The sequence below is a fragment of the Ammodytes marinus genome (assembly GCF_949987685.1).
Source record: "Ammodytes marinus genome assembly, chromosome: 5".
Taxonomy (NCBI): Eukaryota; Metazoa; Chordata; class Actinopteri; order Uranoscopiformes; family Ammodytidae; genus Ammodytes; species Ammodytes marinus.
Window position 1 is genome coordinate 27430916 of NC_137234.1, and position 15424 is coordinate 27446339.

The following is a 15424-nucleotide window of genomic DNA, read 5'->3' on the forward strand; positions in this document are numbered from 1 at the left end:
TCCATTTAAGCAATGCAGCTCAGGGTTCACAAACTTTTGCACATATAAAAGTTGGCAAATTATTTTTTTTTGTCTGTTTTAACAATTGATTTCCGGAAAAGAAAAATGTTGAATTGATAAACAAACATCTGTTATTTCATGTAAAAAACTGGTATTGATAAAAAATGAATTAATAATGGTTAAAATAAATAAAATTCCAAATGGCTCAAGGGGTTGAAATACTTTCAAGCAGAACTGTATATCGACCAATGTCGGCCCTGTTTACTATGATTGGCCCATCGGTTACTAAATATATTTTAATCTTGTGAACATTGTGTCTTGTATTTAGTAATCAACTCAAAATCAAGTCATCTACACTTGACATACTGCTATTTCAATCAAAACGATGTCCCTATAAGTCAGTGCTTCTCAAATGGTGGGGCGCGCCCCCCTAGGGGGGCGCCGTGAGTTGTCAGGGGGGGGGGGGGGGGGGGCGCGGGCTGCCTTGATTTCCAAATGACAAAAAAAATATATATATTTTTTTAGTGCTAGCAAGCTCGATGTGTGCTTGTTTGGTCATATCCGTGCGAAAGGCCGCGATTTGCAGTAAATAAATGTCCACATGTGTCTCCAAGTGTCTCTGTAGGCTATTTAAAAAGAAATCAAGCAAGTAGACTAACAATGACATTAATGAATTATTGGTTATCGCATCACAGAAGGCCTATTGGCCTATAATAATAAAAAAACACCACCTTAACTATGTTTACAGTTTAAAAATGTTTTGAATGAAATGCAAACCTCAGTGAATCATTTGCTCTTGTTTCTCTGTCCTGAGATTCACACAGACTGAGTAGTCTTGTTTAAATGTTACAAATTGAGCTAATAAACTGAACTTTTAATTTTTTTGCTGCAGAAGTTATCTCAGCTAATTTTTGTTATCTAATTTGATAATAAGGTGATTGTATGCAGAATGCTCGTGCCAGAAACTCATACAGTGGTTTTGTACAGATAAATAAATAAATATTAGCAGGTTCTCAATAGTATTTCAATTTAGGGGGGGCGCGAAAAAAAATCTGTCCCCTAGGGGGGGCATGACAGAAAATAATTGAGAACCACTGCTATAAGTGATGCAGTGATGCACACACTGGAAACTAGTAGCAAAGAAAACATGCACAGGGTTCAGGGCTTGTATCTTTCAGCAAGCTGGATTGTCAGCTCACCTCTGAAAATATTCTATAATTTATTTTTATTGTATTTGTTATTTATTAACACATTTTAGATAATGTTGTTTTAACTAAGAAAATGTAACTTGTCGTGTTGTAACTGTTTCTGATTCACAGGAGGCCCTGCTGATGACAAATGATGACCCGTTGATTAAAATCTATGATCAATGGACACATCAGGAAACACTAACCTGTAGGTGAAGCTTTGAGAGTGTGATATCCAGGTTCCTTTTTTCTACATGCCCTCTCTGCTTCTGTGTTAGTATGGCACTATCGAACCGCAAAGGTGGGAGCAACAACCAAACAGACCACAGCTTGCCCAATGTTAAGTGGGTTTCCCTGTTGTCAGTGAATTACCAAAAGAGCATAACAAAAATCAAAGTAGTTTGCTTCCTGGTGGTCCTGACACTGACATTCTTGATCATGGCTTCCTACAACCTGCTGTGGTACAACAAGAGTCCTTTGTTTACCCCCTCACCCTATCTGCTCAGACCCACGGTTGTCTCGACCAGTGCAGCAGCTGCTGAAGTTTCCCCTTCAGACAGTAAACTGTTGCAGAAAATCATTGGCTCCAAACTGGAATACGAACCCAGGGAGGTGCCTACTGAAAAGGAAGTAATGGAAACAAGCCCCCATGTAAGTCTGTGGAAAAACATTCAGACTCATTTTCGTTATTAGTAAAATTAAAGACGTTTTTTTCTCATCATTCAAGGCTGCAATTATGCAATGTTTTCATCAAACAATGAAAAATATACGTTGTTTTGTTTGTGTTCACATAAATTGCCTGGACAGATGTACAGACAACCCAAAAACACAATGCCACTGCCATTGAGGGTGCACACACATTCAAAAGACTCCACTGTATAACACAGTGTTTCTGTTATTTTGCCTACCTTCAGTATTTTCCTCATGTTGTTTTGTTCCTCTCTGCAGATATTCTCTGTAATTCCACGCTCGTTCCTGCCCGGCATCAAGAACCCTTGCTGGTATGAGGAGATCTCCAGTCAACTCAGCGCTAATCCGTACAGCAAGAACCTCTTCACTCTTCACCTCAAAGAGTTAAAGATTGACGAGCTGAGGTCCAACTTCCAACAGCACTTACAACGCAGAAATGGCAAACTGTTTCGCCTGCGCTGCTTGCCATTCTTCTACATCATCGGACAACCGAAGTGCGGCACAACTGACATCTATGACAGGCTAGTGATGCATCCAGAGATCAAGATCAAGTTGAAGGAGCCACACTGGTGGAACAGGAAACGCTTTGGTAAGTCAACTGGGGATGGATCGCATTTAGAAATGTTTGGCAGATTTAATGAAAGCCAATTGGTGGATTATTGCTGAGAGTTCAATTTATCCTGAAGAAAAAAAAGTCAGAAAATGTTTAGAATAGAGCGTGTTTGCCATGGAACACAGCTGCACACAGCCCAAACAAGTAACGTGGCATCCCTAACCCTTCCCTATCCATCCTGTGGGCTCACCACAGCAACGGACCGCTGAGGTCCAGTGAGCTGCCACACAGGTGGCAGTGCAGGTCAGAGGCCCAGACAGACCAATCCCAGGCAGCACAGGCTGACTCTGGAGCTGGTTAAAACTGTGAAAAGCTTTTGCAAGTGGACACACGTGTTCACTTCACGCTTTGATGTGATGCTATGTATTAACCATAAATGTCGTGTGGAACACCCATAATGCACTTTGCCAGTCTGACAAAAACAATAGATTTATTCCTCATAATCTAAATACAATGGATGGGCAGAATAATTCTTGCTTTGTTCATTTATCAAAGATATATATATATTCTTGATTCTGTTTTTGAGGACTACGAAATTAATTTTTTAAATGCCAATTATGGCAACACATAGCAGAGGGGGTAAACACGTCGGCAAATCATCACAATAACTAACAACATAGAGATCACTTCCAATGACTGAATATTGTAATAATATGTCTCGCTAGAAATGTTATCAAAAACATGTCATGCCATTACTAGCTCATAATTCATAACTTCTCTCTAAAAAAGCCATCGTGGAGGCCGTTAAGCCTGGAAGAGCTGCCTTGTCTCATCTATTGAAATACCCTTCTTGTTATTAAAGTAACGAAAAGGGGTACTCTTCAGTCAATATAGTGACGCTAAAGGACCCTGACTATATGTCAATACATTGACGTGTTGGGAGTTAGGATGTGTTGGTTGCCACTGGGTGTCACACAGCACATCCTGGCAAACAGGTTGTTTTTAAAATACAATACGATACAATTAATTGTCAACAGGTGTGCGTCACCTGAGGGATGTACGACAAAGCGAGATTAACAGGTTAGCGATAAATATAAACGAATTAACAGGAAGCTTAAAATAACATCACAGGTGTCATCTTACTTGTCATCTAAGGTAGCAGCATTGGGGAGGCATCTTACTAACTTGGTTATGAAATATGGTCAGCTCTGAAGCATCACAGACCAGAGAAATAAAAAGTGAAAGCAAAACTGTTGCTGCAAATAAGAGACAGTGGAAGGACGTCAGAATACATGTATTTTACAACTTGTTCTCCGTGCCTAATGTGAATTGTAACACAATCAAAAGTTTAACTTGACTTTAGCATTTAACTGATTTAAACCCCATACGAATACTGTCCTATAGGCTATGGTTAGAGCAAATGTTTCGGCCAATGTTCTATTTTTCTGCTTTGCTTCCAAAATAAATTACTTACGTATACTTATAGACAACCTTGTGTTGTTGAGTAGAATCCAACTTGAGCTCATCAACATGGTCCTACATACGCTTTTACAATAATTGGAACTGCTTTTGGAGATTCAGAGACTAGCACCCCCCAAAAAAACCTTAGATTTCCCTGATCTAAGAGCAATTATTGGAGAGCATTAGCTTTTAAACCCTGTCAGCAGGCAGTACCATGAATGATATCTCAGGCAGTCATACATGAGAATCATGTTAAATGTTGCAATGAACCACTCTACCATTCATTGAATCGGGTATTTTCTTTCCATATTAATACTAAATTGTTGGGCAAGTACTTTGTTAATATCTGTATTAACATCATATTCAGTTTCACAGATAGACAAACACATTAAAAAAATGTACTTGAAGGGATAGCTCAGTATGATTGAAGTGGGGTTGTAAAAGGTGCTTGTGCATAGGTTTCTGTTACCTTATTGAGATGGAAATCAGCACAGTTACTAATAAGGAATTTAGGGTAGACGTCACAGTAGCAGATGTCAAGAGGGGGCCAGAAGAAAAACACACATCTAAAAATGCTTACCTAAAAAATTAATATCAGTTCAATTATTCTCTAAATGTATGATTTTATTCCACTGCTTTAGCCGCCAGATAGCTTTTTATTTTTGCACTTTTGTTTTCAATCGAGTTCGGCCATGTATTCCTATGCCAATGGTCCTGCACAAACACATGCAGACCGGATAGGCATACTCCCAGACCCCCTTCAGGAGCCTTGCGAGAGCAAAGAGCTGGTCCTTTTTTCTGTGGCAAGCTGCTCTTTTTTTGCCTCGAAAGGAGCCAGCTGAGGTGGTTCAGGCAGGGCCGCCTTAATGCACGGGCTTACCTGGGCTGAAGCCCCAGGGCCTACAAGGATCAGGGGCCTCTAAAAAAAAACTGTCTCAATATAGGCCCCTGATCTAAGAAGGCCCCGCACATTGTCATTTAAATAAATTATTGACTGGCTCATGATAGGCCCCTGATCTTAGGGGGGCGTAGAGAGATCAGGGGCCCATCATGAACCAGTAAAGAAAAAGGAAAAAAAATCACATTATTTTTGGCCTACGAAGATCAAGGGGCCTATCATTCACCAGTACATTTTTGTTATTTTTGTTTAAATAACATTGTTCGGGGCAACGCAGATCAAGGGCCTATATTGAGATGAGCCATTAAAAAAAAACGAAGAATTCAAAGAGAGAAGTAGCTTTGGGATAAGGGATTATAAAAAAAAAATTGGAATGCTGACTGACTGGATTTTTTAAACCTGTATATTTTTGTTTCTGCTTTTTGGTATTTCTGTGTCTCCAAATGATTTCAGAAAATAGCTCACATAGGACACAGTTGATTTAGCCTTAGTTTTCTTCTCAAAGTGCACCAGATTGATGCATTTTACTTTAAAAGGTTCAAATTTTTCTTCCGGGGGGGCATGCCCCCGGACCCCCCTAGAAGGTCCTGGGTCCCCACCGCTGTCTCTTCAATAACTTGGAAAAACACAGTAACCAACCATGTGTGTTTGGTTATTAAAAGTCACTAGACCAGGAGGGGGTTTAAGTACATGTTACCTTAAGTGATTTTGTATTTCATCAATAGAGATATTGTGGTGTAGACTAACATGGCTTTAACGCATCTGTATTGTAAGACCGCCGCCCGGGGGGGGCCTACAAAACCTCTCAGCCCCAGGGCCTAGTGGCAGGTAAAAGCAGCCCTGGGTTCAGGCATCTGTATAGTAGTCCTATAGACCTATACTCCCCATAGTAGGGGAGCCACTGTATAGAATGAATAACGTTCAACTGATGGTGTGAAAGAATTTAAGAAACATTTTAAAGCACAAGCTGGCAGACTGCGTGGTGGAATTGAGGGATGACAGGTCTCTGTTTGCTGGTATGCTGAATGAGCTCGATCACGGCCAGAGGGCAAACTTAAAGAAGCAAACGGCCAGCACAAGTTTACCTCCCAACCATCCTTCTTCACATTGACCAGTGACTTTCTGCCATTCACAGCCAAGACTTGAAATGTTGTTATTTTGTTACCTATTAAGGTCCATTTTCAGCAGTGTGTAAGAGGAAAAAAAGGTACTACTTAGCGATCAGTAAAAAACTAATAAACAAGAGGAAACTCTGGGTACTTAATTTAAAAAAAAAAAGTGATCCTGGCTTTGCAACCACATTTCAAGGTGCAAATTAGGTACTGAATGTAAACGTAGTCAGAAAAAACGGATACATAATTTTTATCATCATTTAATCACCCAAAAAGACATTCTAAACATTCTCAAAAAATTTACATTTCAAAACTATGGAAATACATCGGCTCCCCTACTACTAAGTGGAGAGATTATAATGTTTGTTCAGAGTGATGTCTCATAGGTGAGAAGACGAACAAAGGAAAGTGAATCTGCTATCAAAGTTTCAATAATCAATTCATATTTCTATTCTATCAAAACTCTATTATCTTCCAATATTTAAAGCTTCAATGTGTAACTTATGTTGTCCCCGCTTCTTGGCAATTTTCTGAGCTCTGGCGCCAGTATCAGGGGGCGACACCAGTTTGTTAACGCTGCCATACTGAGAAATATACTGCTAGGGCTGATGGGTATGTATATAAAACAGTTAAAGTGTTTTTCTATTATCTATTTTTATTTGTTTACCCTGATTCAAAGCTTGTTCACTCACCTTAATTAATACATTGAAGTGTATAAAAGAGTACATTATGGGTGTAATGTTTTGTCTGTTACAGGTTATGATTATTTCAGTAGTACCTTCCATGTAAAGTATCCTGTAGAAGATTACCTGGATCTGTTCGACTTGGCAGCCCAAAACATCCAAAAGGAAATCAGTAGAAATTCATCTGGAGACCACCGTGCACTCCAGTTCATAACAGGTGAACTCATGTGAAAGTGTTTGTGTTTGTGGGTATGGCACACATTATGCATCAGAGGGAGAATGAATGTTGCCTTTCTATTTAAATCTGCAGCTCTCTCTTGTCTCTGTTTCTATTTTTTAAGTTAGGCCACAAAACTCAAACACCTCCAGATGAGATTGTGAGTAGCCTACACCTGCAGCAGTAGCCACTGAGTTGCAAGGTGAGATTGGAAGCCATTGGAATATTTCCCCGACACCGGAGCCTTCCCTTAAACGTTGCTGTTTAAAGCCCCATGTCAGTGACTGCTCTTGAGAAACAAGCCCAAAGTCGCTTATAAAAAGCGGACCTGGCAACGCTGACTACTGACTAGTGACCACCATAAGCGGGTGGGTGGAGGCAGGCTGTCCTGCCCACCCAATTAAGCAATGCATGGTGATGATATAGTATTCATTAATTGGCTGAATTTTAATTGACATTTTCTTAGACAGCGAAGCGAACAAACATTTCCGTCCGATGGTGGGTCTGGACTTACAAAAAAAAAAATCTTAAATTTTGATTGGGTAGTAGCTATTGCATTTTTTAAGGGAAATTATCAAAGCTTTATTTTGTATGAATTCCAATGAAAATTTGTTGTGTTTTGATATTTTTATTACTGGAGGTTTATTTTATTGTCGGAGGTTTGATCCCCCGCCTACCTGCCACATGTCGAAGTGTCCTTGGGCAAGACATTGAACCCCGAATTGCTCCCGATAGTTAGCTTGCACCCTGCGTGGTAGCTGCTGCTATCGGTGTATGAATGTGTGTGTGATTGGGTGAATGTGTACAAAACAATGTAAAGCGCTTTGAGTCTGTGAAAAACCAGGGAAAAGCGCTATATAAGTGGAGTCCATTTACCATTTTATTTACTGGCTTTTTGTCCACAGTAACCGTTCCAATGATATTTGTTTCATGACTTCATGTATGTTTATTTTATTCACTGAGTTATTATCATACAGACCTACAGTAAGAGAACAATCTCTTCTGTACATTTCCTGAGTCTACAATATCAAACACGCCAGAGGGGTCAAGCGATGTAATAAAAAATATCAATAAATAAATCAAAAGCAGAAAGGATTCATATGAATATCTTGTAAAGCTTACTAAAGTTATACGTTCACAGCTTTTTTGTTAGTACATTCAGACAAAGAAAAAAATGTAATGTTTGGTATAGGCAGCCAGATCCAGTTTTTTTCTTCAAACTTTTGTTGAAGGAGCTCAGGTGTATCAAAATAACTTGGTCGCCAAGTTGCAAATATATAGTATGCATTACCTACTACATAGTTATTCAGTAACTAAACCAAGATAGTAACTACTATAAAGTTGTTCAGTAACTACTACCAAGTTATTGAAAAGTTATTTGACTGGGATTCAGTCACTATTGATTAGTTGATAAACAGACAGGGAATGACTGTTTAAATTAAATATTTGGTAATGGTAGATATTAGAAGGAAAAAAACATTTGTAGTAGGTATTGCATAAATATGTAGTAGTAACTAAATAAAATTAAAAAACCTATGTAGTGAGTAATGCATAACTATGTAGTAGTTGCTAAAAAAATAAAAAAAATAGTTATTGTTACTAAAAAACTAAACGTAAAAAAACTGTGAGGTAGTTAGCCTACTAAAGAAAACAAAAAAACCTATATGGGTAATGCACAACTATTTAGATCAGGGGTGTCAAACTCTGGCCCGCGGGCCAAATCTGGCCCGTTTCAATATTTAATCTGGCCCGCGAACCAATTCGGCAATTCCATTCAATTTGGCCCGCAAAAAAAAAAAAAAAAAAAAAATATATCGTGATTTTTTTTTTTTTTTTTTTTTTTTCCTTCTCTCATGTGGAGCCTGTGCCATATTGGCACGTCGCACACGCTCCCAACCGTTAGGACACTCGCATAGCTTACCACTAGGAATGTCTGCTGAAAGTTCCACTGCTCAGGATTTTAAGCCATGAATTGATGAATTTGCATTGAAGAAAATATGTCAGTTTTCTAATGGCTGTACATAGGCCAATCTATGTGGCTAAATAGCATGCTAATATGATGATTAATTGTGTCAACTGTCTAAGGATGAATGCTAACATTATCTGGTTTCTAACTTTTGCCTGAAGTTACAATATAGCTCACTAACTAACGTTAGATACCCGCTGATAGCCCACCCCTTTTGTTTCCAATGGTGGCTTTGCATTTCATTACCAATGTAAAGTGTCATAAATAGTTAACACTGGTGCTGGGTCATGATTCCTATACAAAAATAAAATTTAAAAGCGTGATATGTTTTGAATGTGCAGAAAGTTTTGAAAAATCCAAGAGAAAACATATTGTGGCTCAATCCAGAATGCCTGAGAGCCTTACTGCATTATAGTCCTTTATAATTGTTTCACCAGGAACCTGAATGTTGTCTTTTCCTTTACAAAAATAAAGACATTTCCACAATAAATTGACGCAGAAAAGGCACAGAAAACCAACACAGAAAAATCCACCAGAATACAGGAAATTAAGTGTTTGACGCACAAAAATTTCTGGGGGAGCACCCCCATACCCCCCACATATAATTTGTCCCCCAAAATATGTAAACAAAATCTAGCCTATGCCTCGTATGTCTGGCCCTTCGTGTGATTATCATGTCGTAATTCGGCCCTTTGTGAAAATGAGTTTGACACCCCTGATTTAGATAGTAACTACTATATAGTTAAAAAATATATTTAAAAAAACTATGTAGTAGGTAATGTATCTATGTTGTTAGTACCTTATTGTAAATTCTTACCCTAAAATTGTATTTATCAATCGCTTTTTTTATATAATGAAAAACCATAATGAAATCAGTACACTTGCATTTTATTTGAAAGAAAATAGCAATTCAAACAATAAAAAAACTAAACTTAACTGTTATATGTTAACTGTCAAAAAGTAATACAATCATTTATGAAGATGAAATTGCATCAATTTCCTGGTTATTCAATACATATGGCCAGTGCATTACTAAATGAACAGTTAGAGACATATTCTACAAGCCTTTTTTAAATTAATGTGGTTTTAATATTCTATGCATTTAGTTAAAAAGTGTGTATTTACATTTTCAAACAAAGTCAAACATGTATAATTTGTGCATACGCCTGGTCAGAGGAAGTTTAAATTTGTTCTCAGAATACGAAGAAATTCAGGTACGAAAATATTGATAAATCACAGATGTGTGCGTGAATCGTTCATACGCACAAATTTAAGCACAAAACTGTGTGTATGCACTGTTAATAAATGAGGGCCATTGAATTTTGTCTTTATTCACCCAATTGTATTTCCAGGTTGCATTGTTTTGTTTCGTTACTTCTGTCTTCATACTTACAATTCCTTGTCTAATTCTTTCTGTCCCATGGCCCTATTACTCCTCCGTAGCTTTTGCTTAAAATCCTGCTCAAAATTGTTTCATTGTGCCTTAGTGTGTCTGCACTGCACACTGCAATGTTAAATGAACTTGTTGTTGCCAAATGTGAGCCGTGTTTAGTTCGGTTGAAACGAACTCAGGTGCACTTCCGCCTTCGGTGCACATCATTCAGGCAGGCGTGAATACAGCAATCGCACTCGGGGGTGGACCAAACAAGTGCTCCGAGACCCAGCTGAAGAGGTGGTCTCGATGCGCTTCCAAACGCACTCTGCTGCAGTTCGTTTGTGGTGTGAATTTGTCCGGACTCGATCCGACCCAATTGCAGCAAGCACTGCGACTTTTCTTTCTTTTCTTTTTTAATAAATCGCTGTCAGCTTCACATTATGGGAAAGTGTTGTTGTCGCCATTGTTAGGAAGATTAGTTGTGGTTTGACCGGGAGCCCCGAGTGAAAATATTATATTTGATAGAGACGCGTACACATGCCGATATGTTCAGCGATCAGATGGAGGTCTACCGTACAGTGCCAACAGGTTCACGCTGCGCTTTGCATGAAGTGTGTGTTTTTATTTTTCTTCCCAACGGGACCGTCAATACTATCCCCGTGAGAGTTTGGAGCTGAGCTGCACCGAACTGACACCCAGCTGATACACAGCTAAATCAGCTGTGTTTCAGCTTGAGCCTATTCTTCTTGCGAGCAAAAACACAGTACAAATTATGTTTCACGTCGTAGGCTACAAGCCACATAACGTGGCATTGACATAGGGCTACATATTATAACCATATGAAACAACAATAATTTGATGTTTTTCTTCTTCATTTATAGACTAGATGTAGGCCTTTTTATTATTTTTAACCCCATATTATAGCAATTATATATTTTGCAGTTTTTACTTCGTTCTTCATGCTTCTCTCCACCCCAGAATGTCTGTCTAATGAATGAATGACCTCAGATCACGTGTGGTTTTGCTTCGTAATGCTGGTTCACTTGCAAAAGGGGCAATGTGAAAGTGGACCATACCAACAACAAAAAAATCTAAATTCTATTTGGTCTGGACCAAAGCAAGTGAACTAGCAGACTTTCCATGTGTGAATACACCCTAAGACATGTCAATCACTTGACAGGTGATGCCAGTGCATCCACTATGTGGGACAACTCAGTCTGGAGCTATGTTGACACAGACAGGGCGGACACAGAGCCCCGCTTCCTGAACCAGGACTTCATCCACACAGTCCAGCCCGATGCCAAAATCCTCGTCACACTTAGAGATCCAGTAGACAGGTACAGTAGAGACATCCATCCCCACATCTGCCTGCATAAGTGCAGACTTTATGTTGTGACTGCGCTCGGGTTGCTTTTGAATGGGTTTTCCTTTCATTTGTCATCATCGAAGACTAAGGAAGCCCTAAATGGAAATGGAATCAATGTATTTCCTTGTTTATCCGGTGATAATTACTAATTTAATTTGTTGAAGCCATTATGCTATTGTTTTGTTTTTGATTTATTTGGTGACATGCAGTTTTGTGTTTGACCACTGGGTGGAGCATTGGCTCAGGGGAAAGCATATACAGGAGGTAATCACCTATAATTGGAAAAGCAAACAGTTTTGTGCCATGTCAGCGAGGCAAGTCAGTGATATTTGTTTGCTCTGTACTGAACACACAAGCCTAATGTAGAGCTGGTTAAAAGGACCTGCACAATTGTTATCATGAAATAACAAAGCTTGTTTCCATTCATTACTTAAAAGATTAGGCTGCTTTTTCCTCGAGATCACAAAATAATGAACATATAAGATGAAATAGACTTTTTTTGTGATGGGGTGATTATTTCTTCATCCCAAGATAACAACAAAATTAACTCACAGAAAAACCTAGGACATAACATGTATGATACCATGTCCGTTTAGGTTTTCGGTACAGAACACATTTTTTTAAATTAAATCATAACTCCATCCAACAAAATGTCCTATCGTAGTTCCAACTGGCTTACGACTCTTCTTTCTCTCTGTTGCCAGGCTCTATTCGGACTACCTGTTCTTTAACAAGGCCAAAAGTTCAACAGAGGACTTCCATCAGAAGGCTGTAGAGTCTGTACAGCTGTTTCAGTCCTGCCTGTCTGCGCAGACACTTCGTTCCTGCGTCTATAAACCCAGCCTCCTCAAAAGCATGCCGGTTAGCTGACATTATGTTCTCACCTATCAGTTTGTATAAGGATTACCTGTCCTCCACGTGGTTGTTAATTAAGCCTTAATGTCAATGTGTTCATGTTTAATTACAGTTAACTATCAGAAACTATAGTTGACAAAACAATCTCACCACAAGGGACATTATGATGTTGACTAATTCTGATTCCTGCCCCACAGCTAAGGCTTACTCTTGGAATGTACTTCGTCTTTTTACTGGACTGGCTGACAGTTTTCCAAAGGGAGCAGATTCTAGTTATTCGACTAGAGGACTACTCAGCCAACCTTACAGTGACAATGAAAAAGATTTTAGATTTTCTGAGTGTTGGTACGTATTCGATAGGTTACAGTAGTAGCATCTGTCAGAATGACTTTGTATATTATGGCGAGAAGATGGTTTTTTCAAGCACAGGTAAATTTTTGAGATTTCTGTCTATTTTGCTTCCTTAAAATCCTCATACCAGTACAAATAAAAGGACTAATGTACATTAAGATGAAACCTGGTCTGATTTATGATACGTTTTCATCTTCAAAACATGCAGAATAAAAAAGCTTTACCCGAAATATGTTCTGTACAAATTTTAGACACAAACATAATGTGAAAATTAAACACAGATTTTAACTGGCTTCATCCAACATTTTTTTTAATTTTTATTCACACATACGTATTTGGATAAGGCCAGAGTTGCATATTTATTCAAATATTTCAGAAAGAAAATCTAACACAAAATGTAATGTAAGTTATCAATTGGCAAAGTTTCATGATGAATTCTATAAGTTAAAAATGTAACCGTATGCACCTGCAGTGTCTGACCTTAAACCGTTTTCAATATGACATCACCTCCTCCCTGCAGGTCCTCTGCCGGAGAAGGTAGAGGCAGCACTGATCAAACAGCCCAGATCCAACATCCGGCTGGGAAAAGACAGGCCCCTGGGTCATATGCTCCCATCAACCAGAGACCTTCTCACAGACTTTTACCAGCCTTTCAACAATAAACTGGCCAGTGTGTTGGACAACAAAGCCTTCCGCTGGAGTACAGTCCCACAACCACAAGGGGCAGAGGCATGAAGAAAATGTAATTGGAGGAGGTTACTCAACAACCAGAGCAAGAAGCTAAAAGGGGGATACAAAATAATAAGAAAATATTGCAAGCGGCAATTAGTGTGTGTGTGTGTGGGGGGGGGGGGGGGGGGGGGGGGGGGATCCCTCAATATATTTAGAGGTTATAGGATTTTCGACTTGCTTGATACGAAAGTTGGCCTACACCTGCCCAGGGACCCACTGCTAGTCATCCTTGGAGTGTTCCAGTAGAATTGGAGAGCAGAAAAAGCAAATATTTGCTGCATATACTTGTTGCAGTAGCCTTTGAGCTGGCTTGAAAAAGAAACTCCACCCATGAAACCTGGTGATCAGTGGTCAGGGGAATTTATACAATTGGAAAAATAACTTTCACGATGAGATACCTAAATGCATAATTTATTTGTGAACCGATGGTCACCTTGGGTCTTTATTCTTGGGCACGGGGTAAGGAACTCTGGGCTATTTTTTTTGCATCTCATTGCTATGTCTTGTTCTTTGTATCTGTAGGCCTACGTGATTCGGGTTGACTGTGGCTGTTGTTGTCGATGATACTCCTTGTATATTGCAACTTTTGGTGTGTGTTGTTTTTATGTTTGTTTGCCTGTTTGTTTCTACAGTTGCTTGTGTTTCTGTTTAAAAAATACATAAGCTACATCTAGTAATCAGCACCAACATGGAAACATTCTGGTGCTGTCTCACACATATGGGATGATGGAGGGCAAAAGGCTGCGGTTGTGTAACGATTATGTATAAGATAAGTAAGATGTTGGTTTTGTGTTTGTAGGCTAATGTCGTTGGTAACAAGCAAATCAATGTGAGGAGATGGACTGGAGGAAAAGATAGCTGGATTTAGAATAATTGTTAAAATAAATATGTTAACAAATGGAATGTATGTATCTGTTTGAAATTGCTGTTGAAAACAAATATATGACACCCCTCTTCCCCCCAAAATCAGGTAAAAATAACTGTTCAGGGGGTCAAACATGTAGGCCCTATTCTTCTTACCAGTAACTACATATTTCCCAACAATTTCAATTTCAGACACCCTTAAGTGGACTGTACCATCTTAACCTAGTCAAAATATTTAGCCCAATAGCCTGCACTTCCTTACCTTCAGGTTTCTGAGTTTGTGTCAAGTGTCTTATATGTGACCTGAGAGTAGCCTATGTGTTATCTTTTTGTATGTGTTTTGAATGTGCAGAACGTTTTGAACAATTCAAAAAGATAGATTCAACTAGGCCTATATTTGTGTCACCGGGAACCTGAAAGTTGTATTTTACTTTACAGAAATAAAGACATTTAGCCTACACCATAAATTGCTGCATAAAAGGCACAAATTGTAGCATCAAAATTCACCAGAATGCAGGTAATTAAGTGTGTTACACTCTTCATTTATTTGTTTTGCCCATTTAAAATGTATTAATTTAAAATATTGTTGGTATAGAAAACATGAAAATAACACCTCTCAATTTACATACAGAGCACATTGAACAACTGGATAACTTGTATACGATAGCCTAATATGTTACAATTGTCAACTTTAAGAAATAAAGAGAGAATAAAATTATATTTAATTGGCCCTGGCTATCTCCATTCTGCTAGGGGTCCTACCACACCTTCCCTAGCAGCAAGGTGATAACAACATGGTCCCTCTTGAAAAGAGAAACAAGTGTCTTTGATTTCCTCCATTTGTTAGTATGGATGAACATGTTTTGTTTGGATATATTTCCACGTTGGAAATTAATTGTTGCCATGTTGCAATGATTCTCCGCCGCATTTAATTATAAAATATATCTCCCTGCATGTGTAATGAATCTAGCCTGCCAGCACAGTTGAACCCTTTGTTTGAACGTCTCTGACTCCTCCCGCCCATTTGATTTTTGCCCATTTTCGGTTGACGGTGACGTCAGGAAAAGGGGCGGATCGAGTGCGACCGTTGAGTTTGACAGCAGCCAGCGACTCA

General features: G+C 38.9%; 1 protein-coding gene across 1 annotated transcript; it reads left to right on the forward strand.

Annotated features, from left to right (window-relative positions):
• Positions 1-1625: 1625 nt before the first annotated feature.
• LOC307250592 (carbohydrate sulfotransferase 15-like) lies at positions 1626-13449 on the forward strand (the record flags this gene model as incomplete). The annotated part of the gene is made up of 7 exons (XM_080027708.1): positions 1626-1838; positions 2136-2466; positions 6658-6801; positions 11323-11479; positions 12213-12369; positions 12561-12708; positions 13235-13449. 7 exons carry the CDS (start codon positions 1626-1628, stop codon positions 13447-13449), a joined length of 1365 nt encoding a protein of 454 aa, XP_079883834.1.
• Between the last annotated feature and the right edge of the window lie 1975 nt (positions 13450-15424).